Source organism: Sceloporus undulatus, chromosome 6 (assembly GCF_019175285.1).
Source record: "Sceloporus undulatus isolate JIND9_A2432 ecotype Alabama chromosome 6, SceUnd_v1.1, whole genome shotgun sequence".
NCBI classification, from domain to species: Eukaryota; Metazoa; Chordata; class Lepidosauria; order Squamata; family Phrynosomatidae; genus Sceloporus; species Sceloporus undulatus.
Window position 1 is genome coordinate 54,056,340 of NC_056527.1, and position 27,092 is coordinate 54,083,431.

At 38.3% G+C, this 27,092-nt stretch overlaps 2 protein-coding genes across 4 annotated transcripts in view; one reads left to right on the top strand and one right to left on the bottom strand.

Moving 5' to 3' along the window:
* The window catches only part of ATP2C1 (ATPase secretory pathway Ca2+ transporting 1), a 56,293-nt gene extending 40,723 nt beyond the window's left edge, over positions 1 to 15,570 (top strand). For 2 of the 3 annotated variants that reach the window (XM_042472069.1, XM_042472068.1), the window contains 10 exons: positions 1,103 to 1,200; positions 2,083 to 2,133; positions 2,668 to 2,834; positions 4,689 to 4,757; positions 6,972 to 7,022; positions 7,249 to 7,365; positions 9,720 to 9,867; positions 12,655 to 12,750; positions 12,966 to 13,107; positions 14,804 to 15,570. In XM_042472069.1, coding sequence (XP_042328003.1) covers positions 1,103 to 1,200; positions 2,083 to 2,133; positions 2,668 to 2,834; positions 4,689 to 4,757; positions 6,972 to 7,022; positions 7,249 to 7,365; positions 9,720 to 9,867; positions 12,655 to 12,750; positions 12,966 to 13,107; positions 14,804 to 14,937 — 1,073 coding nt within the window. In that variant the 3' untranslated portion in view covers positions 14,938 to 15,570. The remainder of the gene's footprint in view (positions 1 to 1,102; positions 1,201 to 2,082; positions 2,134 to 2,667; positions 2,835 to 4,688; positions 4,758 to 6,971; positions 7,023 to 7,248; positions 7,366 to 9,719; positions 9,868 to 12,654; positions 12,751 to 12,965; positions 13,108 to 14,803) is intronic. The other variant, XM_042472070.1, reaches the window with a different exon arrangement.
* Positions 15,571 to 15,657: 87 nt separating this feature from the next.
* On the bottom strand, positions 15,658 to 27,067 carry ASTE1 (asteroid homolog 1). Its single transcript, XM_042472072.1, has 6 exons — positions 26,978 to 27,067; positions 25,858 to 26,078; positions 22,177 to 23,511; positions 21,206 to 21,416; positions 19,107 to 19,302; positions 15,658 to 18,024 (listed from the first exon to the last, which is right to left on the bottom strand). The coding sequence occupies exons 2-6, from the start codon at positions 25,957 to 25,959 to the stop codon at positions 17,730 to 17,732; spliced, it is 2,139 nt and encodes a 712-aa protein (XP_042328006.1). The 5' UTR covers positions 25,960 to 26,078; positions 26,978 to 27,067; the 3' UTR covers positions 15,658 to 17,729.
* Between the last annotated feature and the right edge of the window lie 25 nt (positions 27,068 to 27,092).

Here is a 27,092-nt window from a genome sequence, read left to right on the forward strand (position 1 = left end):
TCCATGGGTCATATCAAAATCAGTAATTTGAGCCTCAAAACCTACCGTTGATTTTATACATGAGCGCCACTTAGTTGAGTATATGCGGTACTTTAAAACAGTTTCATATCATGGCAAACACTCTAAAGTGTAGCAAGAGATCTTAGTGAGTAGTGCAAAGCCTTTTGCATGACCCAAAGCAGCAAATTGGATTCCGTGTCTGTGTTAAACCATTTTCATAAATTTTCAGAAAGAGAATAAAGGTGGTTTAATGCTTCTGAATTGATGGACTGAAACTATTATGAAGATAGTTATTTGGACTATTTTTCCTTTGCCTCCTGCATAAACAATAGTAATTAATGGAATTTTGATATATCCTAAGGCAATACCTAATCTTTTGTTTTACTAAAATAAAATATTTTCTGCTTAGTGGGAGAGATCGTGGGTATGACAAACAAATTGATGGTAGCGTTCAAAGAGGCTTCTAGTTTTTATTGGGTGTACCTGTCCTCAGCATTACCCTGTCTCCACTGAAGCTTCATGGTCACCTGTGGCTCTTACTTTCTCAAACTTGGAGGCTATTATAGAAAACTTAGCATCAATAAACTCTGCTCCAGTCTAATTTCCACAACTGAGGGGACAACTATTTGCAGAAGAAGCTAAAAACCCCTTTGAGCTCTGCATTTAATGAGGGCATTCACTAATCATAGGTCAACAAAAAAACCTTCACAGTAAGTTAAATCTTCAATTTGCAAAACAGCATCTGCACCTTCTGCGCTTTTTTCATGCTTCTGTTAGCATATAACAATGAATTGTTACGGATACTAACTCAATTTGCTGGTGAAACTGCAGGATAATATTTTAAATTATAAACATGTACCCTGGACTTTCCTTTCATATACCAAAAGAGACATTGGCAGCTGGGAGAAACATTGGCAGCTGTATAATTGCTGTAGTCTTGTGCTGATTGCAGTTTTGCTACCGCTAATAAATAATAAGTTACAATCTAGAATGTTCGATTGTACATGCTCCATTGCATGTATATGCACGTTGCATGTCTCCATTGGTATTCTTCCACAGAAACATCTAGTCAGAGTAATGTATATTCTTTTTTCTTTTCTAGCTAGTCGTTTAGGATTATATTCCAAAAATTCTCAATCAATCTCTGGTGAAGAAATAGATGCAATGGATATACAACAGCTTTCACAAATATCGCCCAAGGTTAGTTTTAAATAGAGTGGAAGTCATTAGGTGGAAAGAACTGTGGAGTTATTGTGTTATAAGGTTTTAGTTCTTTATAGTTACTTCACAAGACTTACTAAGATGCTTTGAATAAATATTAGTAATAACTAATTTGTAACATCTTATAAAGAATACCACAATCTTCTATGGTTGATATATGGGTATCGCAGTTCTTGAGAACTATTTTAGAACTTCCCTGTGATTTTTTAACTTTTTGTCAGAAATTATGGGAGAGGTTTAGCATTGGGGTGAAGAACCCATGGTATATTAGGTTGTAAATCCTATCAATCCAAACCATTAGCTGGTATATTGGAAGCCCAACACCATATGAAGTAATCTTACTTTTGATGATACGCAAATCAAACATGCAAGGGTTGTTCATTCTTGTTCAGCTTTAAGCCTCCAGCACCACAACATTATATTTTATTCTGATAACTGAAAAACTGCATTTGGTAAAATTGTGCTGATGGAACAGTACTTGCATTAGTTTTAGAATTGTAGAGCCTCTCTGGCAGCTCTTCCTCATGGAAGAAATAGGGCATGGAAGCCTTTTCTTGTACAGATCCTGATCTTAAATATTCTAAAATAAGTGAGGATGGTAGCAATATAAGGGCAATTGGCAATTGTCAGACCTTGCCTTTGGAGCTGGTACTAATTGCTGCGATGTCTAGTGAGAGAAAGGAGATGGGAGAATAGGTAGGCAGCATTCTAGTGGCAGGGGAGAATGAAAACAGAAAAAGGATTGGTGGGTTGGTTGGGGATCCCTCTTACCTCCCATCTCTTGTTGAAAAAACTATGATATTTATCATTAGGAAATACAACTGTGCAGTTTTTAAGACCAGAAATGTTTCTGTTTTCCAGGTAGCAGTGTTCTACAGAGCCAGTCCCAGACATAAGCTGAAGATAGTTAAGGTATGTATGTGTGTATTTAGGAATAGCAGAATAGTAACTAATTTTAAAATGGTACTAGAATTTTTAATGCTAACAATCCAATATTCAGATGAAATCAATTAGATTTCTTCAAGAAAAAACTGCCACTACTCTAAAATGACTGACAAAGCACTTTTAAAATATAAGAGAGTAGCTAAATTTGGGGTGGTGCTTTGCAGTTTCTACAAATACAGCTGTGGTTTAAGCTAGCTTGAAGTGTTTATACACTTGATTTAAAATAACAAAGTTAAATGGTGAAGTAAAATGAGAAAAAGAGATACATTCCTTTTGGAGTACAATAGCAAACGTGAAGTAGAACCATGAACATATAAAAATGTCCCCAGTTTAGCTGAAAAGGCTTTACAGGTATATTTGTTGATAAAGAGCTCACCCATGAAAATTTTCATTTTGACAAAAGAGACCAATGGTGAATTTAAGTTAATATGTTATATCGTGAATGTTTATTGTTAGTATTTTGTGGTGACAATCAACAGGTTAACTATTTTTCCCCCTTAGTCACTACAAAATAATGGTTCAGTAGTTGCTATGACTGGTGATGGAGTGAATGATGCTGTAGCACTGAAGGCTGCAGATATTGGAGTAGCAATGGGGCAGACTGGCACTGATGTTTGTAAAGAAGCAGCTGATATGATCTTAGTGGATGATGACTTCCAGACAATAATGTAAGTTTGCTTTACATCCACATTTTGTATGTTCTCTAACTGTTTTAGTACAACTATGATTGCTATTTTGTTTAGAATGTGTATCTACTACAGTGGTACCCCGGGATACGAATGCGCCGCGTTACGAAATTTCCGGGTTACGAAAAAAATCAATAGAAAAAATAGTTCCGGGTTACGAAGGTTATTCCGGGTTACGAAGAAAATTTTGGTGCTTTTCGGCGCTATTTCGCACGAAATCGCGGCTTTTCCCCATTAGCGCCTATGGCTTATTCGGCTAGCGAAAGTTTCCGGGTTACGAAAGCGGCGGCGGAACGAATTAATTTCGTAACCCGGGGGCCGCCTGTATGTCATTGGAAGTTTAATATCCCACCCATCTCTGGAAATTCACAGTCATACGAGGAGCTTTATTTTAGTTGTTATGGAATGACAACTTTGTGTGTCATGGAAATGTTATTTAAGAGTAATGCTCACATTTCTTGTCTCAGTTTTATCTGTAGTTTTTATTGCTCATAAGAATGGATAATAGATAACCAGCGCAAATATTTTTCCATGAAATAGATCTGAAAAAATTGTGTTGAGTAATCACGCTTAGTTATTACAAAACAGTAGTATTCAAGACTCGTACATAACACATACAGACACATCTTATTTATCAAGCAGAGTAATAAATTCAAGATTATCTTATTTCTGTAACTTCTTTTGAAACTCTCCCTCCATGAGCTACTCAGGATTACTGTTCTAATGAAATATAACTAAGGGATACTTGAATTTTTGAGTCCTGTAGTTAAGTAGATGTGTCCTCTTGTAACACTATTTATATTATCTCCCTCTGTTCAGAAATGCTGGTAAAACCAAAACTACAATCTTAATGTCCAATTACTTTCACCATTGAGAAAACTGAATAAGGTGCACTTTTGAGGAAGGAGAAATGCAGCTTTATTTTGAATTTATATAATAAAACAATTTAATTACATTGTCCTAAAACTTTAAAACTTTCGAGTTGACCACATACTCAAAGGGTGGCACCTATTTGGTTTGATTTTTAAAGCATTTAAAGTTGTTTTAGGTGAACCTTTTAATGAAGGGGGGGTGGCAAAGAAAAAAGGGGGAACTAAATAGAATATGATTGTCAAAAGCCAACCCATTTTCTTGGAGATGGTGACTGATTGCCTTTCCAACCTTTCATTATAATTTGTTTAGCAACAGTTAAAGCATGTAGTATCACCACTATGTTGTCCGTCACTTAAATTATAAGTTGCAGCATAAAATTTAAACAAAGTTGTGTATCTGCAAATGTCAGAAATTGTTCTAATACAAAACTAATATGGTGTAATGCCCCAAACCAGAAAGGACTAATCACTGAATTTGTCTACATCATATGCCAGAAGAAAGTATTGTCTGGATTACATTACCAGAATTCAGTTTCTTTTCAAAAGGTATAATGGTGTTGAATACACTTGAAGCATCAGTTTTTGGTGAACCAAATGTAGCTTTTTAAATCTAAAGAAGTGTTAGAAGTTGAAGCTAGGGTAGTTTTTCACTGGTGATATTTGCTATGGTATTAACTATTGATACTGGACTAAACCAATTTTCATATTGATCATCCTGTTAACTATTTTGAGCTTATTTTCTTAGCTTTTTGACTATAGTCAGTAAAATGTGATATCAGCAAAATGTGGTGTCAGCTCTTTTTAAGAAAAGAAAAGTCCTGAGGAGTTACTACAGGAGGGGGGGCCTCTGTGAGCTACTCTTTATCTACTTCTGCTATATTAAATACATTTTCAGAATGCCTTCAAAACACTATGCCTCTTTATCGTTTTGAATTTTCTTTTTATTTTTGCTCTTGTGATTCAGGTCTGCCATTGAAGAGGGTAAAGGAATTTATAACAACATCAAAAATTTTGTTAGATTTCAACTTAGCACGTAAGTTCTGCAGCACAATATCAGAAATTTAGTGGTATGAATTCTGCTTGATTAATTAATTGCACTAACAATTGTTTGGCTAGTTCAGGTACAAATGAACCTGGTACACTATCTACCATACGCACACAAAAAAATTGCACAGGCTTTCCTAGCCATAAATCTAATAGTAATACATAAAATAAGCATCCGATCTAATACAGTCATTACAGAAATGGCATATAACTGGCTGAAGATAACAAAGAGATATATTTTAAGGGTGAAACAGACTAGCCAAAAGGAGGGGCCAGAGGCTGTTCCATCTGCAGTTGGGTAGAAACTGTGGCGATCACACAGCCTGCTCTGAAAGTGTGCCGCTGCCGCAGTCTTGAATAGGATGCCAGCAGGAGTGGTTTTCCTTTTCACGCTGGCTTTTCCTAGCTTGGCATGCTCTCCATATAAAGCTGCTTTATTTGGCCCATCTATTTTAGGCCTTAGTTATTTTTTACTGTGTTAAATAATGAAAGTTATATATATTGTCTCTTGTTACTAAAAATTACAGGATACATGAGAACAGATTAAAATAGTTCTGATACCTTTTACTTCATGCTAGAAGGCGGAGTAGGCAGATATCAGGCTTGCAGTATCAGATTTTTTAAAATAAATAAATAGAACTCCAAATTGTACTGGCCAGAGCTTAATGCCAAAGATTTGAATAATTGCCAAGGCTTAAATAATTTGCATAACATGTGAAAAACTATCTTCACTTTATTGATTGATGATAGATGTTGTAAAGCCTGATTGATGTGAAAGTACTGTTGGCTCAGATATCCAGATTTCAGAATATCTGGAGAAAGCAACAAACCCTTGGAGCATGACAAAGCACTTTCTTTTTAAAAGAATTGTGCATATGATGAATTAAACTAGTGCATGACTGTGCCATAATAAATTTGTTCGTCTGTACAGCATGACAAGATTCTTTTTGGTAGTTGTTGCTTTTGCTGTAACTAAAATGATTACACCTCTGGAAGTTTAACACTCGGGAGTAATGTGTGCCTCCAAAAAGTATGGGTATTAATAATAAGCCCACTTATAGCAAGAGCAATAGCAAGCACATTTCTATACCACTTATCAGTGCACTTAAGCACTCCCTAAGCAGTTTACAAAGCTAATTGCCCCCAACAAGCTGGGTACTCATTTTAGCAACCTCAGAAGGATGCCAGGCTGAGTCGACCCTGAGCCCCTGGCTGGTATTGAACTCGTAAGCTTGTGGTTTGTGAGTCAGTGGCTGCAGTACAGGCATTTAACCACTGTGCCATCAGGGCTCTTCCAAGCCCACAAGTCCACTTCTGTCTACAGAAGTCTCTTCATTTGGCTGTGATAGCTAAATGGAACCTCCACATATGAAGGTAGTTTACCTCTGAACACCTAATAAACGAATAGAATAAACGAAAAAGCAATTACTGTTAATGCCCTACTGCTTGCAAATGTTCAGAACTATCTGTCTGTTGCTATTTCTCACTGATTGCACCAGATTGTCCACTCTGGATTGTTTTTAGTACAAACTGAGTGTATGAGCTGTACTGGGATATTGAAGTGGTAGTACATTAGTACTACATACCTATCTATACAACCCCTTTTTTCATTTTGGCAGTGGTGCAGTGACTTCAGGTCACTTTTTTAGAAGTTTGTTGGAGAGTTTTTTTTGTTTGTTTGTTTAACAGATTTGTTTTTTTAGCATGAGCCAGTGTGATGTAGCATTGGACTATGACTGCAGAGCAGGATTTAAATCCCCACTCGGCCATGAAAACTCACTGGGTGACTTTGGACAAGTCACAGTCCCTCAGCCTCAGAGGATGGCAATCGCAAACCCCCTCTGAAGAAACTTGTCAGCAAGTTAGTTGCCCTAAATTTACAATGACTTGAGGACAAGCAACAACACCACACTACAGATGAAGCAGTTTACCTTAGTCAACATTTCTGTTGTAATATGGTGCCACTAAAAGAAATTAGGAATGAGTACTTCACAGGTGTCTTGTTAGGCAAAAACCACTAAACATTTAGGTTAAGTAAATTCAAAATGACAGCAGGTTCCAAACATGTGGATTATTCTCTCAGATGCAGTTTGGGGATGCCCTGTAACTTAAATGCCTGTAAACTTTTAAATGAAACCTCTATATGTTGTAAGTCTAGAGAAATAAGCATCTGTTGTACTGATTACATCATATTTCTTACCAGAAAGGGAAAACAATCACTGACTCATCCTCTAACAACAAAGGTTACTGTAAGGTTTGGTTTGCTAAACTAGACTAAATATTAATCTCTAATTTTAGTGTATGGCATAAAATCCCTGCTAACCTGCATGATCCGTTTAAAGTAATTGGATTGCTGCTGTGTATGAGATTTACCTGCTACTCAAATGACTGTGTGTCTTACCTTTGCTTGATATCCACAAATCTCCTAAAAGAAAAACAAAACATGCTGACAGGTGTGTAAAACAACTTTTTTTCTACAGGAGTATAGCTGCATTGACATTAATCTCATTGGCCACATTAATGAACTTTCCTAATCCTCTCAATGCCATGCAGATCTTATGGATCAACATAATCATGGATGGACCCCCCGCTCAGAGGTAACTTCCTTTAAAAGCTTGTAACAGGAGGATATAGCTGTTGCTAGCAAACTAATATTCTTGACTGATTGTGTTCTGTTTTGTAGTGCATTCATTTTAGAAGGTAGTTAAAATATGTTGTTAGATAACCTAGATCCTTCATGTGCAGGCTGTTTTCTGGGCAATGTATGATTTCACTTCTATTCTTTTTGCTCATAATTTATGTGTATAGCCTATAGAAGACGCTTGGGGCGTATTCATAAAGCATTCATCCTCTGTTATGATTTGTTGACCATATTTACATTCACCACCACATTCTTGTATGGGGACATTCGCATGTCGCACCTACATCACTATGTATGACTGAGCAAAATGTTTCTAGAGGATGTGAAGGGATTTCAGTGCTTTTGGAGAGGTTATGTGCACTATCCTAAACAAAAAATTCAACATTGCAGTTTATAATCATTTTAATTGACCAGTTTGCATAGAACAAAGGAAGGATGATGTCTTTGCACTCAGTGGGAAAAGCCAGGAATATACAAGGTTGAGCATCTCTTGGGACCAGAAGTGTTTTGGTTTTCCCCCCGGATTTTGGAATATTTGCATAATGAGATACTTTGGAGATGGGACCCAAGTATAAACACGAAATTCATTTATGTTTTATATATATTTTATACAATAGCCTAAAGGTAATTGTATACATAATGTTTTTAATATTTCCGTTCATGAAACAAAGTTTGTGTACAATGAATCATCAGAAAGCAAAGTTGTCACTATCTCAGTCACCCATGTGGACAATTTTGGATTTTGGCGTATTTTGGATTAAGGATTTTTGGCTAGGAGGTAATTAATTTGTAATAATAAAGCAACAAAAGTGATTGTATGGGGCTTTGAATCCAAGTTGCAAATACAGCATTCTTGTAATTGCATTTTACACACACAATGCACTTTTAATATATGTACATTGGAAATAGGGTGTCACAGTGGCATGGTTATCCTCAAAATGTGAATGGAAATTCTAACCTATGAAGTTAGATATTTCCTTAGTTGAGTAGGTCAGCAGTGACCTACAGGTTTACTTGGGATGCAATTGAAAATATAACTGGTTAATTTAGAATCTGGAAGTACCGTATATATTTGACTGTAAGTCGACCTCATATATAAGTCGAGGGTAAAACTTGGAGGCTCCTTGAGTATGTGTACATATAGTAAGAGAGAGAGGCTTTTTGCTTCAGCATTTGTTTCAACTTTGGTTTCATCCTTCACCCAGACAGGAATGGCCAGGGCGCAGGCAGGAGGGGGACTGTTTGTCTAACAGCAATTAATCATTCAGGACTCTTTCTGTTTGGTTCAAGAGAAAAAGAAACTATCTTCCCACTGTATAGGGAAATCTGAAAGAGCTGCTATCACATCACCATACTGATTCATAAATAAGTCAACCTGGGATTTTGGGGTTTATTTTTTGGGGGAAATTTTTTAAGACTTATTGATGGGTATATACGTAATTACAAATTTGGGATGCAAGCTCCACGTAACTTAATAACATCCCAACAAATGGACAAATTTGCTCTTTGAGAAGTTGTGGTTGATACATCTTTCCAGAAGTGCTAATCTTATAGGCCAGTCAGTGATGGCGAACCTATGTCACATGTGCCAGAGGAGGCACTCAGAGCCCTCTCTGTGGGCACATGTGCCATCACCGCAACACAGAGTTTGCCAGAGTTTGTTACTAGAAAGCCAGAGGGACATGGCACTTTGCAATAAATAAGTGGGTTTTGGGTTGCAGTTTGGGCACTCAGCCCCTAAAAGTTCACCATCACTGTTATAGGCCATTCTTCAAACATACATTTAAGTATTTATGTGTTGGATATATCATCCTTGTAAGTGTATCAAGTTATAGTATAAAACCTCTTATGCTAGATTTTTTATTCCTATGTTGTGTGAAAAATTTGGATTGCTTTCCCATCTCATTTTTTTTTCTAAATTCATGCTTTTTAATCCAAGAAGTCTTAGTCAGGCAATTGTTACTTTCAGAATGTATATATGCTAGGTTTTTGTCAATATATTGTGGAGAAATAGTTACATTGAACATTTCTTTGCTTACCTTTGAAGGTTTTTATATCAAAATTGTGTGTAGTGAATTTTGAGGATTATTATGGCGGATGTTTTACATTTTAAAAAAAAGGCATGACCCAAGATAAGTTTTGTAGATGCTTATAGACTGTATCGCAACATGAGATTAAGTAATGTTTTGGTTCTACTCGTGAACATAAACATGTATTGAGGTTTGTGTCTCACTTTTCCATATTAGTTGATTTTACACTTCATAAATTAATTCAAAACTTTTTTTAAAAAATGTCCTTCCTTATTTTTAGTCTTGGAGTTGAGCCTGTGGATAAAGATGTTATCAGGAAGCCTCCAAGAAATGTCAAGGACAGCATTTTGACCAGAAATCTAATTGTCAAAATATTGGTTTCATCTGTAATTATTGTATGTGGAACACTGTTTGTCTTTTGGAGAGAGGTATGTCAAAGATGCATCTGTTTTTAAGTGTATTTCTTTTATATCAGTGCTTGCAAATTTAAACCTGCTTGCTAATAAAACTGCATAACTTGTGACCAAGATTTAAAGAGGCATGCCACTTATTCAGTACCTCAGGGAGCTTAAGACTTGGGATTTCCTAATAGCTTCTATATGCATATCAATCTGCTTTTCAAATGGAAAGGTATTTCAAAATCGGTATTAAAAGTGGCTATGATCTATTCAAAGAAGCAAAGGTAAAATCCTCCTGAAAGTGCAAATGCAGTTTGATATGCCTAGTGCAGCACTTTGAATATGAATCAAAGATTAATAAGGTGAAAGCTAAAATCCTTTAAGTCACAAAAAATAAACTGCCAGTCAATTTTATCAAATACATCTTTAGCATCAAATGAAATGCATAGTTGATAATTGTGTAGAATGGTCATTCTCATGAGACTGAAGGAACATTCCACAACACATTGCTTCTTCATTTTGGCCACCTATGGCATCATATAACATTGGACAAATGGGTATTGGAAGTTACAGAATACAATTTGAATCAAAGGTCTTTGGGCCAAAATGCTGTCCAGATGGTTGAAAGGCTATATTTATCAGTTATATGACTTGGCAAAAGTTTCTAGGCCGAAACATGTTTGGGCACGTTTCCATTAGGTCAGTGGTGACAACAACAGCCGAAGCGTGTGGTTTGAAGACTTTTTGAAGTTAACTTTGTGATCTGGTTTATGATTTTCATGACAGAAGAGCTTTGTTTTGCTTTTTATTTTTCTTAAATACTGATATTTATTCTTGCTATTTGATATACCACGTATGGTGACCTAGTACCAAATGAATCAATCTACTTCTTATATTGTTATTGTTTTTTCCTACTGCCTTCCACTTTGCTGAGCATTATGGTCTTTTCAGAGTAGTCACATCATTCCATCATGGCCAGTATACATCAGCCAAACACTGATAGATTTCTTCTTTGCTCAAATCAAAATCAGATTCTGCTCAAATCAGAATACTACTGCATCACACTATATTTTTAATTTCTTAATCATATTCATTGTTTACAACTGTTAACTATTTTCCTCATTACCTGAAACTTAAATCTTGATAATTTTTTAAGGACAGAGCCAGAAGTAACAGGTGGCTGTTTTGTGAGGTTCTTCAATGTTAGTACTGTTGTGCTGGTAATATTGCCCTATACAGTGGTACCCCGGGATACGAATTACCCGGCTTACGAATTTTTCGGGATACGAAAAAATCCCATAGGGATTTATTGTTTCGGCTTACGAAGGTTTTTTCGGGTTACGAAAAAGCCTCGGCGCTATTTTCCGCCACCGGAGGGCAGCAGAGAGCTATTTTTTCCATTAGCGCCTATGGCAATTCAGGTTACGAAGGTTTTTCGGGTTACGAAATTAGCCGCGGAACGAATTAATTTCGTAACCCGAGGTACCACTGTAATAGAGAATTGTTCTATCTACTATACTTACCTTACAGGATTACCTGAGTAGATTAGGTATCTCTTGAGAGGAGCCAGATCTTTTCATGCAGTTAGCATTGGAATACATGATTCTGAGGAAGACCTTGACCTCTAATATGTCTGGTCTTAAATAGTTTAGAGGAAATTTTGCAGACAGGGTCATACTTTTGTATTTACTACCATTCTATGAGCTTGACCACTTAGATTTTTTTAGTTGTGGAAGTATATCTCTCAAGAAGTTAAAAGGTGTTTCTAGTGTCTTGTAGTACTTTTATGCTTTATCAAAAGTTTATCCATCCTTTCACCAAATACCCTAAGAAACTTTTTACCTTGCAACACCTCAAGTAGTTTCGGTTGTGAGTGAATGATTACTTACCTTCAGAACTTGACAACTGAGTAAAGATTTGCAGCACCTATGCTTCCAAACTAATGTCAGATCTCTGCATTATTGTTGTTGTGAACCTTAACATCATTTCTGACTTACGACGCATTAACTTGCATTTCAAAGAATATTAATATTTTATTTTAATATCTCATTAATATTCTGTGGAATGTAAGTTAATGGCTTAGAGTTAAACATATTCTGCTGTGTTTCAAGTCAGAAATTCTGCTGTTTCATTCTCTAAGTGCAATATAAAGCATTGATAGTTAGAGAGGCTTTTTTACAGTAGTAATACAAGATTGCACCAAGAATACTCTCTTTCCCCCCAATATGTAGTGGAGGCTGGCCAGAGCCATGACCCAAGTCCCAAAAGCTACACAGTGGGACTTGACTTGGATAGAACTAACGCTTAAGTGAATTGTTTCCTGTAGATGCTCTGGTGATCTGAAGTGTGACTCTAATAACTTTTCTATTGAACAGGTTACCCTTTAATTTGAGAGATATATGTATCTGCTCAGTAATGTTAAGTCAGTTTTAAATGCTTTTGCTCCCCCTCCCCACCAAAAGGATTTTGGCGACTGTAGTTTTGTAAAATTTGTTCACAAATGCCAGAGCATCCCTGTTGAGCCAAAGCTGAAAAGGTCCCTTCAGAATGGAAGCAAAGTTGGCTTGGTATGTAGAAGATATGCCATAAAAGTTCATGTAAACAACGAGGTTGTGCAAATGCTGTTGAGATAGATGCCTTAGAAACGATGTACAGTTTGAGGACAGTCTAAAATAGAAATTGGTAGATCTAGTTGACTGTGAAAATTAAGAGATTATGCTTTGAGGAGGGCAGGAAATAATGCTTAAAGTATTGAAGAATGAGTGTAGGTTCCTAGGTGCCAGTATACATATTAAATCTCTTGGTTTTTCTTGGCAGCTGCGAGACAATGTCATAACACCTCGAGATACAACAATGACCTTCACTTGTTTTGTATTTTTTGATATGTTCAATGCTTTGAGTTCCAGATCTCAGGTATGTGATGTGACCTTTTAAACATATGATATATAGTTGTAAGAATTTCTGCAAATTTTCAGAGTTTAATACAAGATGGAGTAATTAAAAAAACATACCTGATTCAAATAGTTTCACTAAAAGTTCAGTAGGAAAAACAATAATACATGCCAGTATTATAATCTATTATTAAGGTCTGATTTGAAATATAATAGTTTTTCTTTTTTAATTCCCAGACTAAATCTGTGTTTGAGATTGGACTCTGTAGCAACAAAATGTTCTGTTATGCAGTCCTTGGATCTATAATGGGACAACTATTAGTAATCTACTTCCCCCCTCTTCAGAAGGTTTTTCAGACAGAGAGTCTAAGCATATTAGGTAAGGAATATACTTTTTAATTTTAATCTGGAATCTTGTGAATAAATGCTATTAGAAATTTACATTATGTTGTAGGCTATTTGTGTTTATAAATCATCCACAAAAAGATGAAATTTATATACAGTTCATATGTGAAACTGTCACTTGCTGCTCTGTTCACCTTTGTATTATAAACAATTCTGGGCAGTAAATCTACCAATTAAAAAAGAGCCTCATGGCATGTTGAAGACTGGCAAATTACCTTTAAGCTAAGGTTTGTGGACTACTTTTTTGGGACAAGTTTTTGACATTTGTTATTTCTCAAACTCCTTTGTCTCAAACCAGAATTTCACACCCATTGCTCCGAATTGGGAATGTGGGTGAGGACAATTTTGTCCTGTCTCACTTGTGTTCTCAGTGAGACACATGAACAGGGTACTACAATTTCAGATTTTATCCTGCTCATGTTACCTTTGGGGATGGCAAGGAGAATTCTTTCCTCATCTTAACTAGCAGATGATAGTAGGGTGGGGGAGAATGTTATCTAATATGAAAACAGCAGGAGTATTTTGTGGAGAGAAAGATATGGAATCCCATACCTTATTGCATGAAGGGGGAGGAAATAACATCCACCCCGGGACAGGGCTGGATGAAGTCATGTAGGGTTGAAGGCATGTACCTTCCTTGCCAGCTTGGTCCAGGGGGTAGTTTCAGTCCCTGGAACCAATCAATTTAACCAGATTCTATTGAACAGTGTTAATGGGTTCCTGACACTTCTTTAATTCTAGATTCAGGATCTCTACCCATCTTCTATAAAACAGAAGTTTCATAGCGCACTAAGACACATTAATATAAAAACAAATTTGCTTGTGAGGCAGTTGAGGTTTATTAGTATTTGAAAGCTGTAAATGGTTGTGTAATGTACATAAAAATGGTACAATTGTATTTTTAAAAAAATACTTCAGTAAAGATCAAAATATTTAAAAACGTTTAGACTTCATCAAAACACATATACACAGAGATTGACAAAGGGGCAAAACAGATGGGCAGGAAATAATGGCTTGAAGCTGCATTGAAACCCCACCAACCACCCTGCCTGCTCCCAAGGAGGCTGAAGTGTGCATGTCATGACCACATGGCGCGGCTTCAAGCTGTGCTGCTTTTTTACTGTTCCCCCTACCATCCCTGCACACCTTAGTAGAAGCGAACTGCAGATGACTGCCATCCCTGTGAACCTGCCCACGTTTGCATGTGCAGCGCTTCACCATGATAGGGCATCTGAGCAGAGGTGTGTCCATGCAGATGCCCCCCTTCACCCCATGTCCCCTCGTTGACTGTTTGTTTTGTGTATGTTGTACTCATCTCGATGAGAGGTGTCACAGTTTCCCTTTTGGGCAAAAAGACATGACACAAAAGGAGAAGGGAATGGCAGTGAGGAAAGGGAATAAATTCATAGGTTCTTCTCTCCTTCTGAGACCTGGACCATGGCAGATGGACTGGAGGGAGGGCTCTTCTTACTTTCTCTCCCTCTCAGGCCAGATGATGTCAGATGGCAAAGAGGGAGGGCTTACTTTGGGCCAGGTCTGATGGAGATGACTGGCCTATCTCTCCCTCTGAGGCTGGATGATTTCATCCAAGGTCCATTCAAAGGCAATACTTATTGTTTACATTTTTCAATGTCTTTATTAAAAGAAAAACTTTTTTTTTTCATTTTTAGATTTGCTATTTCTTCTGGGCCTCACCTCCTCTGTGTGCATAATAGCAGAGGTTATAAAGAAGGTTGAAAGAAGCAGGGAGAAGATCCAGAAACATGGCAGATCTTCATCTTTAACATCTTTTCTTGCTGTATGATGCACATTGCATTCTTTGTGTTTTCAAAAGCTAGAAACTGCTCTTTATGTAGGAGGAACATGAGAAGATAAAGGGCTTTTGACAAGTCCTCCTTTTCACTGATGGATGATGAACACTGGAAATTTTAAAGACTGTTTAATTCTCAACTTCCAGCTGGGAGAGTAATAAACAATATTATGCAACTTTGGTAATATTTTTTCCTCAAAGACAACTTTACTTTTCAGACTGAATGGAAATTTCTAAGTATGAAAGCTAACCTTTAAAAAAGAACCATGTCAAACGTTAGGCCCACCTTTCTGCTAAGAGATATGTGTATAGAAACATGTATTACATAAAATATTTTAGTTTTTATTTTATTTTTTAAAAAAGCCTTTTATGGTGGTGGTGGGACGTTACTATTGAATATGCGAGGCATTCCAGCTGGTTTAGAGTGAATTGCAAGAGGTGCCATATTTCAGCTCCTGTATTTATTTATAGTACATTTCCATGCAATGTGTACCTTGTGCTACCCTTTTTAAATCTTATGTTATTTGCACAGGATGTGACCACTGTCCAATCACTTGTCTTTTCTTTCTTTTTGTGATTGAAAAGCCTATATTGCGATTTTGAAGTAAATGTCTGCGTTTCTTAAAATGTGTGAATGTGTACCTTAATTTAAATGAAGTTTGGTCACAAAGTGGAAAATGATGCCTCATTGTTCCACTTATGCAGTGATTCTAGATCTCTTACTTGCCCAACATTAACAACCTGTTTTTTCTAAACTGTAAAGTTCTCTCAACAATAACTTTGTCTGTTGGCAACAAACAAAAGGCCTTTTTGCATTGAACAGTATAAATTCCAGACAACTCACATCATGACATTTGAACTTTACCACAAGTGACAGCTTTTAAATTTTCAAAGTCTTTAGTATCACACTGTGTTTTCCTTGTTCTTTTTTAATAAGCCTTTGAAAGAGTCGGGATTTCTAAAAGGATTACAAAAACATAGGAGAGCTACAGGAACTTCCTTTCAAATGTGTTATTTAAATGAAAGAAAACTTCTTATGTACTCTTTTTGAATTACTGTATATACTCAAGTATAGGTCTAGAATTTTTAGTCAAAAATTGACCCCAAAAAACTGGGTCGACTTATCCATGGGTCAGTGTAAGTACTGTTCTTTTACACTTATAAAAAAGGAACCATCCCTTCTCTGAGTTGAGTGGCAGTGGCTGAACATTTAGTTCATTCCAGGAGCACTTAAAAAAAGCATGGGCTCCTTCGGGCCTATTTGAATGGCTGGGTCGGAAAATAGTAGAGGTAGATCTGTCTTCAACTATCTAGCCTTTAGAGTGAACACAGTTAAGCCTGCTGAAATTTAAGTTCTTTAGCATTATTTTCCTTTGCTTCATCCTTTATATCTTTTGTTACATGCTCCTAAGTTTTACCCTTGACTTGTCAATGGGTCCTCTCAAAATCCATAATTCTGCACACAAAACCTGCCTTTGACTTGAACATGACGTTAACCTGTAGTTGAGTATATATGGTATGTTTGTAATAAAGTATCCCCCCATTGGATGCTTGAATCCCATTGTCCTCAGTGGTACCACAGCCACCACTGGGAACACTCGGACTTTGTTGCTCACCACAGCAGGCGATTACTCTCTTCCTCCTCCTCCTCCGCTGCCCCCCCCCCAATAATGGCTTGCCATTCAGATGCTGAAATCCGTGGATCACACGTCCGCGGATACAGAGGGCAGACTGTATAATGCAAATGAAGGAACTGATGGAGCAAGGGAGAGATTGAATTCCATTGGCATCTGTGATACAAGCAATCTTCAGTCATTTTTATAAAGAACATATAATGCCCGTGTCTGATGACTGGAGGCTTCTCCAGAAATTTAAAAGCAGCATGACCATTGCCAAGACATTCACAGTCTCCTCCATATGTGTATGTACAGGGCTATCTTTTCTACTCGTGTATAATACTCTTTGCCTCCCAGCCTGTTTCAACTATTAAGGGCTTACATTTTTTTCCATCTTAAATGGGAGTATTTGATTTTACCCTTGCATGAAGAAAGGTGTTTTTGCTAATGTAACATACAATTTGTAGTACATTCTTGAACATGTGAATTGACTTGCTATCAGTATTTCTAACTGGTATGATAGTTTATGGCCCTTCTATTTTGATGATTGCTATTGCAACTTTAGAGATCCTGTTCAATTAAAAGTTAGATTAAAAAGTTAAGCCCTGTACAAATGGACAGGGCCACCTCTTTCTAACCCGGATCGGTGCTGTGGCAAATGCACACAGTGACACCAATCCAGCCTCTGCAGAGCACAGAAAGGAGTCGGTTTTTCTGGCTCCTTTTTGTGCTCGCGAAGAGGTGCCACAGCCACTGCCGGGCAGCTTGATTATGCCCCTTCGGTGCAGCATTGAAGGGACGTCATTGTGCGTGCTGTCTGAACGGCTGCATGCCAAGATGGCGCCCGAGCAGCACAGAGAGGACTTTTGAGTGTGAGGATGGCACTTTTTGCCTATCTGTACTGGGTCTTAACCTTAAGAATAGATTTGTATAACTACTTAATATTCAGCAATCAATGTAACCCATAGTGAGGGACCTAGCCCTTTAATATGCAAGTTCTGCATCTTCTTCTCCATACTTTGGGAATAAATGGCACAATTTTGACATGTCTTATACAATTGAACACTTGATTTTAACTTCTGATTTTTGTCAGGTATTACAAAAATGATAGTTGTAATTTCTCTTGTAAAGGCAGATGTACCTGAGGCTTGATAGTTGTGTCATGTGTCTTTAGTTCTCTACTGTCAATGTTGCAAATCTATTGTTACTACTGTATGAAGGCAGATTTTCCAACACAGTACACTCTCTTTTATCCAGCACTTGGTCGTTAGGGTGCTTGTTCTTTCTCCTATGCTCTTTGGACTTCCTTTTCTGGAAGAAGCCTGACGGTGTTACATCTTTCACTATATGTACCATGTTGCAATAAAGCTGGTACATCCTTGGTGTTGCACTGAGCAAGTCCTCTGGTGCGGATGCTAATTTAAGTTCATGATACAATCTGTGCACCAGGGTCCCATTGTAAAGCCTGCCAAAGATGGGAAGGAAAATTATTAACTTCCAATTTGTTTTTCTCTAATTTCTAAGTTCTTATAATTACATTGTTCCACAGGAACAAAAACAGGAAACTGAGAATGGGCAATAGTATAGATGGTCTGAGTTGCCACAGGGGAACTGAGAAAGAGAGGATATGCATTTGAATCCACAAAGTTCTACCAAAAGGCATGCACATGGTGGGGAGGGGGAGGACACAGACTATACACTGTCCTATTTGACCTCTTCACTCCTCTTGATATGTCACCATAACTGTATTTACTCAAGATACAGTGAAAAACAATGCAATAGAAAATTCACTTTAAAAGTGTACTTCCAAGTATGATAGCTTGAATTACTGTGGAGTAAGCCTTGCAATCGTTTCATTATGCGATTGTCACCCCAATTCCCTTGATTTATGAAGCCCTAGGCTTCAGGATGGGAGGTGGAAACTGGTACTTGGTAAGAGTGAGAGAAATCAGATCTGTGTTGGACAGTGAAGTGAAACACTTCTCGTTACTAAACAACTTGTGCACATGTTCACTACTAACGCAAGAAATCACAGAGTTTCCATGAGTGACTTGAAAAGAAAATTCAAATATTTTTTTGAATCATGGCAGCTGCACGGTTAAGAAGAATTAGGCTCATCTGTGAATGGCATGAATGGAGGAGAGCCCACAGCACCAGCATCCATCATTGCTATAGCATTGTTATCCAGTCACTTCCACTATTTGCCTCAATCTGTTATTGAAAAGATTTAGCTCCATATACGAAGTAACTGTCGACCTTGCCCCTGTAGTAATATGCCAAATGGATAGTAATGCTGTGAGTGACAGAATGCTCTCTGCTCCCTAATTAAAGAAGAAAAATCCTAGGAGGTGGCGTATAACAAGTATGTTCAAGCCGACACAATCTAGAGTTAGGCATACTTCAGTCCCACTGAAATTCATCAGAATTTAAATTGCATTCTTGTCATGCAGACTGATCCTATGTGCCCTTACTCAGACTGTAAACACACCAACTTCAATGGGATTTACTCCTGAATATACATAGATTTGTTGGCTAAGGAGTTCTTACCGTGTCAGATCTGGGTCAGGGAGAGGGCTACAAAGTAGCTGGTTGAGATACAATCCCATTTGCAGACAGCACTGCCACTGGCAAAAAATGTGTGCAGCATCTAACTCCAATGCTTCCTTTTGCGATTTCTTTTCCTTCCACTTCAAGAACTGGTCATACACAATTTTATCGACTTCAGCATGTGGAACCTCAGAGTCTACATAAGAATAACAACAAAAGAAAACACCTTTCTTGAATGCTTGAGAAAATTTTAAGCATGTGCGTGAAAATATTTCTAAATGATTAGGGCACCTTCATCTCCCCAAAATACTAACCACTCCTTCCCTGTTCTTTATAACATCTTATGTACATATATGGCACTATAGAAATAACATAATAATACAGTGAAAGGTTGCATAGAAAGATTTTAATCTCTTCACTCAAGAGAGTATTTTTCTCTCTTTTTGCTGATTTGTTATATAGCTATAAAAGGCAAACCAATCTTTGAAGCCCAACAATTCACAAAAATTTGTGCAAAGTTTAGCTAGAACAACAAGAATCACCCTAGAAGATAACATACTTTATAGTTAGGGTAACTTAATACCTATCTAATGAGACAGCTTCCCATAAAATAACAAAGCCTCCTTTATATTAGTGCAAAAAGAGAGATGGAGGCGGAAGCTGCAATGCCTTAGGCTTTGGCTTACCATTTTACAAGTCTATCATACTGATCTCTTGCCCACATTCCCTGTAGTGTTTAGTTCAGGTGCTAGGGGAGGCATGGAGAATGTGCGGCTCCCCAAATGTTGTTGACCAACATCTCTTATTGACCCTAACTAGTATAGACAATAGACAAGGCTGATAGGCGTTGTAGTCCAAGAACACTTGGAGAGCTATATTTCCCCCCATTTTGTTCTAAGTTAAAGAGAGATAAAGAGAAGTAATATACTTCTTAAGAGACTGTGATCTTACAGTGATCATAGTTGATCTGGAATGGCTGTTTATCCACATAAGATTATTTCATTAAGCATCCTTTCATGGAATTTTGTTAATGGGATACATACAATATAAAATAAGAAACCAAATTTGCATGTAACTTAGTTTCAGGGGGAAGCATGGTGCAGTAGTTTAAGTGCTGGACTAGGACTCTGGAGACCAGGATTCGAATCCCTGCTTGGGCATGGAAAGTCACTGGGTGACGTTGAGAAACACTCAGCCTCAGAGGAAGGCAAAGGCAACCCCCCTCTGAATAAATCTTGCAAAGAAAACTCAATGATAGGTTCACCATAGGGTTTCCATAAGCCAGAAACAACTTGAAGACACACAACAATCTTAGGGCCCAAACAGGCAGGCCAAAATAAAGCTGCTTCAGGTCACTGGAGGTATGCTCTTTAAATGACGCATGCGTCCTAAGATGCCAGAAGCCGCGCCAAAGCCACGCTCCAGTCCTAAGGACTGGAGCACAGCTTTGGCACAGCTTCTGGCCTCTTAAGATGCGTGTATCATTTAAACAGCGTACCTCCAAAGTGACCCAAAGCAGCTTTATTTTGGCCTGTCTGATCGGGCTCTTAGTTTCATTTCAAATTACATTATAAACACTTATAAAACTGAATTCAAAAACACTAAATCATAAATGAAGTACTGTACACTTAATTCTTCAGATGATGAACTTCTGTTCCCATCATTCTTCTTCATTGGCCAGGCTGGTTAGCACTGATGGAAACTGGAGTTCAGCAGCATCTGGTTCCTAGCTCTGCTTTAAGACAGAGGCTGTGTCCACACTGCAGAAATAATCCAGTTTGACACCACTTTAACTGCCATAGTTCAATGCTATACAAATATGGAATTTGTAGTTTTGTGAGACATTTAGCCTTCTCTGCTAGAGAGCTCTGGTACCAGAAGAAACTACAATTCCCAGAATTCCATAGCACTGAGCCATGGCCGTTAAAATGGTGCGAAACTAGATTATTTCTGCAGTTCAGATGCAGCCAGAGTCATACTAGTCAACGGCTAAAATAGAAAATCTCTACATGTACATTTTACGTATAGAAATTGGGGAAATAATCCCTGACAAATTCAAGTCTAAAAGCAGGAACAAAACTGGCCCTCTTTAAACCTACCTGAACTATGTACGATCTTATCTAATTCACCAAATACTATTCCAAGGAGTAAAGCCTTCATGTGTTGTAACTTCACTTTGGGTTCTGAATGTCGTATCCAGTAACAGGTTACAGCAACAGGGAGCTGCAGGAGACAAGGAATTGCTTCAAGAATACTTGCTGTCACTCCTAATGCCTCTAACAAAAACTGTAGGCGGTCTGTTAAGGGAACCTGTAAATCAAGACATAGCAAAGCCTTTGTGAGGAGAGTTGATTCCAAAAGAAATTCAAACTAGCTGTTAACCATTTTGGAAAATGAGACTATAACCCAACAAACCATAATACTTGCATAAAATAAGACTAGTTCTCTCCACACCACATTTCCCTTGACATGCTTTTAGATACAGTTAAGACTGAATTTTAGAAATAACTGATTTTAGATGAGTGGACAACAATGGAATGACCTTTTGGTAGCAGTTCAAAGAAAAGACTTCCAACAATTCTGGAAATTTATTAGCAAATCCAGTTGAAACAGGCAGCCATTGATCAAACCCCAAATTCCCTCACAAGCTTGGGAGTCCCATTTTCAAGACCTATTCAATTAACACCCTAAAAAGAATTCCTTAGAAGTTCCTACAAAAAGTATAAAGAGTAATAGATATACCTCTGAGACGAAAGAAGACTTCCCAATTTGGGATCCTGTCTCCCCTAGTGAGATCTGTGAAATAACTGCTACTTTAAAGAATGGGAAGGGGAGGAAAATGCTGCTCCTCTCTCCCTTTCAGAGTGAATCTAGCAGGGCTTTGAATGTGATGGTTAATCTCCCTTGGGTTTCCTACCCACTGCAAGTAGGATTGTTCTGCCTAGTCAACCGTCTGAAGATGCCAGTCTGTACGCCAGTCTCATATGCCATCTTTTTTGTACAGAGGTATGTGCACCATATTATATCCTCCTGAAATGCCTGTTTCATGCACATAATTTTGACCATTTACCTGATTTAATGTAGTCAAAGAATACCGGTCACCCACAAATTTTCCAGACAATACTGCTGCTGAAACAAATGATTTCTTGAGTGCTTTTTGAATCCTGTCAAATTCATGGAAAAGAGGAGTGGATGAATCAGGCTCTTTGCTCTGTGAAGTACTGAGAGACCCTTCTGAAGCATTGCAAAGTAAACCGTAGATGACTTGTCGAATTGGCAGAGCTATAGCATGAGCACTAGGCCTCTGCATATTTTCCACCTGAACATGAAGGATTGTTCTTTTTAACACTAGGGCATCACTAATAAATGGAGCCAAAAGGCCTTTAGCTAAAGCAGTAAGAATCCAATGAGGTAATTCTAATTTCTTTGCTTCCTCGCATTCATAAACTCCATTCTGAAAAAAATCTTTGAGATTAACCTCTGAGGGTTGATACTCCTCCATGAAAGTAGCAAGGAGCTGCCTTGTTTCCTCTTCTTCATGCTTTTTCAGATGCTTCAGTATATTTTCTATTGCCTCAGCAGGATCAGCAAAACGCGACAGCCAGTTCAGCAGCCCCTGAATGCGGATGTGCTTTCTTCCCTTCTGCCTGGAGCTTCCAACAGGAAGGTGTACCTTGCTAAGGAACATTTCTATAGCTGGCAGATTAATGTAATCATTGCCAGTCATTACTGCAAAAAGAGGTAAGAGAGTTTTATTCATGTTGCTGAAATGGTTACAAAATCTTTCTAATGAGAAACACCTTGCTGGGATGTAGCAGTCTTGCAAGCTTTTGCCTCTGCAAGGGTTTCTCCACTGAAAGTAATTCAGAGGACAATAGCCTGCTTTGAGATCAAATATGCAGAAGTCACTATCTAATGTCAATACCGGGCAATTCAAGTGATTGGCTAATGACACAATGTCCCTGTCCGCTTCCGAAAAAGACTGGACAAAAGGGACTTGTAATTTAGCTAAGATCTGTTTGAAGACTTCTCTGATGAGCAAAGGCAATACACTCCCTCCACCACCGCAGGAGAGGGAATGAGCTGCCTGGATCTTCTCCCGAGCTCTTTCCTTTAAAGTTGTAAGCTTTTTGTCAGATACATCACATCCTCCATCTAGCACAACATAAGACTGTATGTTGCACGTTGCCAGAGTTTCAAAAAACTGATGTACAGTGTCTGTGAAAGAGTCATAATCCCCACCATGCCGAACATCCAGATTTGAGTCAAAATAAAGGCGATGGTACAGGTTATTTCCATCGATTACTACATCTGTCTTCCTCAGCTGCAAGTCAATAAAGAACTCCCTGTGTTCTCCTACATAGCTCATAAACCCCTGGATGCCCATACTGCTGAACAAAAAGCCCTGTTGGAACAAAAAGACAAAAATTAGTATTTAAAATGCGACATCATGCATGAACACCACCATTAAAGGAACAATGACAAGAAAATGTGACCTCCCCCTCCCCTTTGTACTGATCCATAGTGTGTATTAAGGTCAAAATACAGTCAAAGTGACTTGTAATTTGGCTAAGATCCGTTTGAAGACTTTGCTTGGTATAATTTGCAACTGGTTGATGAAATCAGCATTACTGAGGAATGGACTTATCCTTATCTGATTGGTTAAAATGTATTTACACTCGTCCCTCCACATTTGCAGCTTTGACTTTTGCGGATTTGATTATTAACAGATTTTATTATGTTCTCTCTAGGAATATCTAGGTCCTCCAGTGCAACTCTATGGTCAACTTTAACTAAATGCTGCACTGAAAGACCTAGAGATTCCTGGAGAGAACACTCCACTAGGCCTTTGAAGCCCCTCCTGTGCAAGTCTATGATCAGTGTCTGGCAGATGTTGACCAAAGAGTTGCACTGCAGGACCAAGAGATTCCTAGAGAGGTGTTCTCTCAGGTAAAATCATAGTGTTTTTGTTATTTGCAGTTTTCTCACATTCACAGGGGTTTTGTGCCCCTTACCCCAGTGAACGTGGAGGAACAAGTGTATTTGAAATCTATTTGAAAACTGTCTAGTGAACATTGAGCATTGATATATTTAAACCCTGACTTCTTCTGAGGCAAAGTTGTATCACATGCCTCAGGGTGTCAGCAGGAACACAACATGGAAAGGCCACCCTACCACCATCCACCTCCTTCCTCCAGAGTTACTAAGGCCATAATTGCTGACAAGGAAAGTTCCTGACAAATATAAGCTCTCAATCTTGCAGAGGAGTGGAACATATAGCTTTCTAAAAGTTAGACTCTTACATCTCATCACACCTTAGCAGCTAATTAAAGTTAAAGATGCTAGGAGCAGAGTCTGGGAAAACTCCCAGACTCTTACAGACAGGAAGGTCTATGAATGATAACCCACTTGCAATGTGCTAGGTTGGGAGTGATGCTTTGTGTTTTACTTATTTCCATTAATAGTAAACTTTATGTCCATTAATAGTAAACCTTTAGATGTCATTTATACTTCACTTTTTGGTCACTAGAGGAGACTAAGTCTTTGTAAGCTGAACGTGTATATACAGCCAAGGGTGCATGTACACTGGAGTAATAATGCAGTTTGAGACCACTTTAACTCCCATGGCTCTATCCAACAGAATCCTGGGATTAGTACGGTAGTTTGGTAAGGCATCAGCATTCTTTGGCAAAGTGTCAAATCCATAGGCTGGAGCTGCAGAACTTAAAGTGATGTCAAACTGCATTATTTCTACAGTGTAGTGCACCCCAAGTTTACTTGGAGATTGTAGGAACTCTGTACCAAAAAGTAATATCTATAATGTGGCTGGGAGCTATAATCCATCTTTAAAGGCCACAGGTTTGTAATAATTGGGCTATAATCCAGCTGCTTCCACAAGCAGGCAAGAGATGCCAGTAAGCTTGGGAACTACTGGCTATGTTTCATGGTATGTCAGGATGCATTAGACCATAACTGTGGTAACCACAAACCCTCCGTAATGCCTTGTCCTTATGAACTTGGGAGACGGAGCACAATCAAAGGCTCTCAGTAAAGGAGTCTCAAAATTGAACTATTTCATATTGATCCAAAGCACACTGCAGAAATAATCCAGTTTGAGACTGCCCTGGCTCAATACTGTGGAATTCCGGGAACTGTAATTTTGCAAGACATTTAGCTGTCTTTGTCAGAGAGCTCTGTTGCCACAATAAACTACAACTCTCAGAATTTAAATGCCACGGCTGTGCTGGCCAAATGACCGTAATAAAGTTATTATTATTATATTAAATGCCAGGGCAATTAAAGCGGTCTCAAACTGGATTATTTCTGCAGTGTGTTTTGGACCACTGACTCATATTCCAATTAGCTCTGAGTCCAAAATGCAGTTGATCCAAGAGAGGTACCTGTAAAAATCCAAGCTCTCTCGCCTGACCCCTTCCTCAAGTCTTAAATTCAATCCATTGCTAACTGACACTCTTAAAAGTTTTAATATCTTTGAAAGTCAATATATGTAGTAAAATTATGCTTTTCGTCATGGCTGTCTTTGAAACTGGATACCCAGAAACACAAATATAATCAACTGCCAAACTAAAATCTAAGAAGATAAAAGAAATATGTGCAAGCTGTCCTAATTTTCAATATATTCCAAGAAGAAACACATTTTTTGTGTACAGTTCTGCATGTATTTACACAGAAATATCAAGTACCACTAATCTTAGTGATGCTCACTCCTAAGCAAGGCCCCCAAATTTACCTTTTTATGAGTGTTTTTAGCTTTTATTTGGTCATGTCCAACGTTGTTCTTGAACGTCCTCCATTTTGCGGTGCTTTCTCCTCTCCTGCGGTGAAGACACATTTGGTCACATAACAAACTACAAATCCCAGGGTCCCATAAAATGTAGCCATGGCAGCTAAAGTGGTGTGAAAGTGGGATTATTTCTCAGTAGAGGAGGTCTGGCTCCCAGTAGTAAAATACTAGAAAGGAAAAGAGAATGATTTTATATTATAGACTATTACCATTACAAAATGCAGAAACACAAGACTGTCAATGTGAGAGTAATACGATTTTTAAGGCTATTTTACCTTATTCATGTGACTACAGGGACCTTTAGATATTGTTACTGGGATTGGAACGAAGGCCCCAAAACACACTGCAGAAATAATCCAGTTTGATCCCACTTTAGCTGCCTTGGCTCAGTGCTAAGGAATCCTGGGAACTGTAGTTTTGTGAGACACTTAGCCTTCTGGCAGAGAGAGCTCTGGTGTCACAACAAACTACACTTCCCAGGATTCCTTAGCCCAGAACCAAGGCAGTTAAAGATATGATCCAGCTTGAGGCTCAGTGCTAGGGAATCCTGGATATTGTAGTTTGTTGTGGCCCCAGAGCTCTCTAACAGAGAAAGCTAAATGCCTCACAGAACTACAGTTCCCAGGATTCCCTAGTATTGAGCCAGGGCAGTGAGTTTTAGAGCTAAAACTCTCTTATAATGAGAATAATCTCTCTAAAGCCTTCTCTAAACTGCAGAAATAATCCAGTCTGCTTTAACTGCCCTGGCTCTGTGCTGGGGAATCCTGGGAATTGTAGTTTTGTGAGACACTTAGCCTTCTGTCAGAGAGAGCCCTGGTGTCACAATAAACTACACTTCCTAGGATTCCTTAGCCTAGAACCAAGGCAGTTAAAGATATGATCCAGCTTGAGGCTGAGTGCTGGGGAATCCTGGGAATTGTAGTTTATTGTGGCACCAGAGCTAAAGCTAAATGCCTCCCAGAACTACAGTTCCTAGGATTCCCTAGTACTGAGCCGGGGTAGTTAAAGCGCTCTCAAAGCGGATTATTCCTGCAGTGTGTGTTTTGGACCTGAAGCCCCAACGTACCTCTATGGGTCCAGAGAGAAAGCAGAAGGATCAGTCAAGTGTCTCCCTTAGAGTTCAGAGAGTGAGGATGACGTCACGCGGGGACCACCCTCCAAGCTCCTCCCCCGCGTCCCTA

Coding starts and splice junctions, on each gene's coding strand:
- ASTE1 (XM_042472072.1), bottom strand. CDS start 25,959: ATGTGTCTTCACCGCAGGAGAGGAGAAAGCACCGCAAAATGGAGGACG. Junction 19,303..21,205: donor TAAGATCGTACATAGTTCAG/GTAGGTTTAAAG, acceptor ATTCTTATGTAG/ACTCTGAGGTTCCACATGCT. Junction 18,025..19,106: donor CCTGACCCAGATCTGACACG/GTAAGAACTCCT, acceptor CATCTTTGGCAG/GCTTTACAATGGGACCCTGG.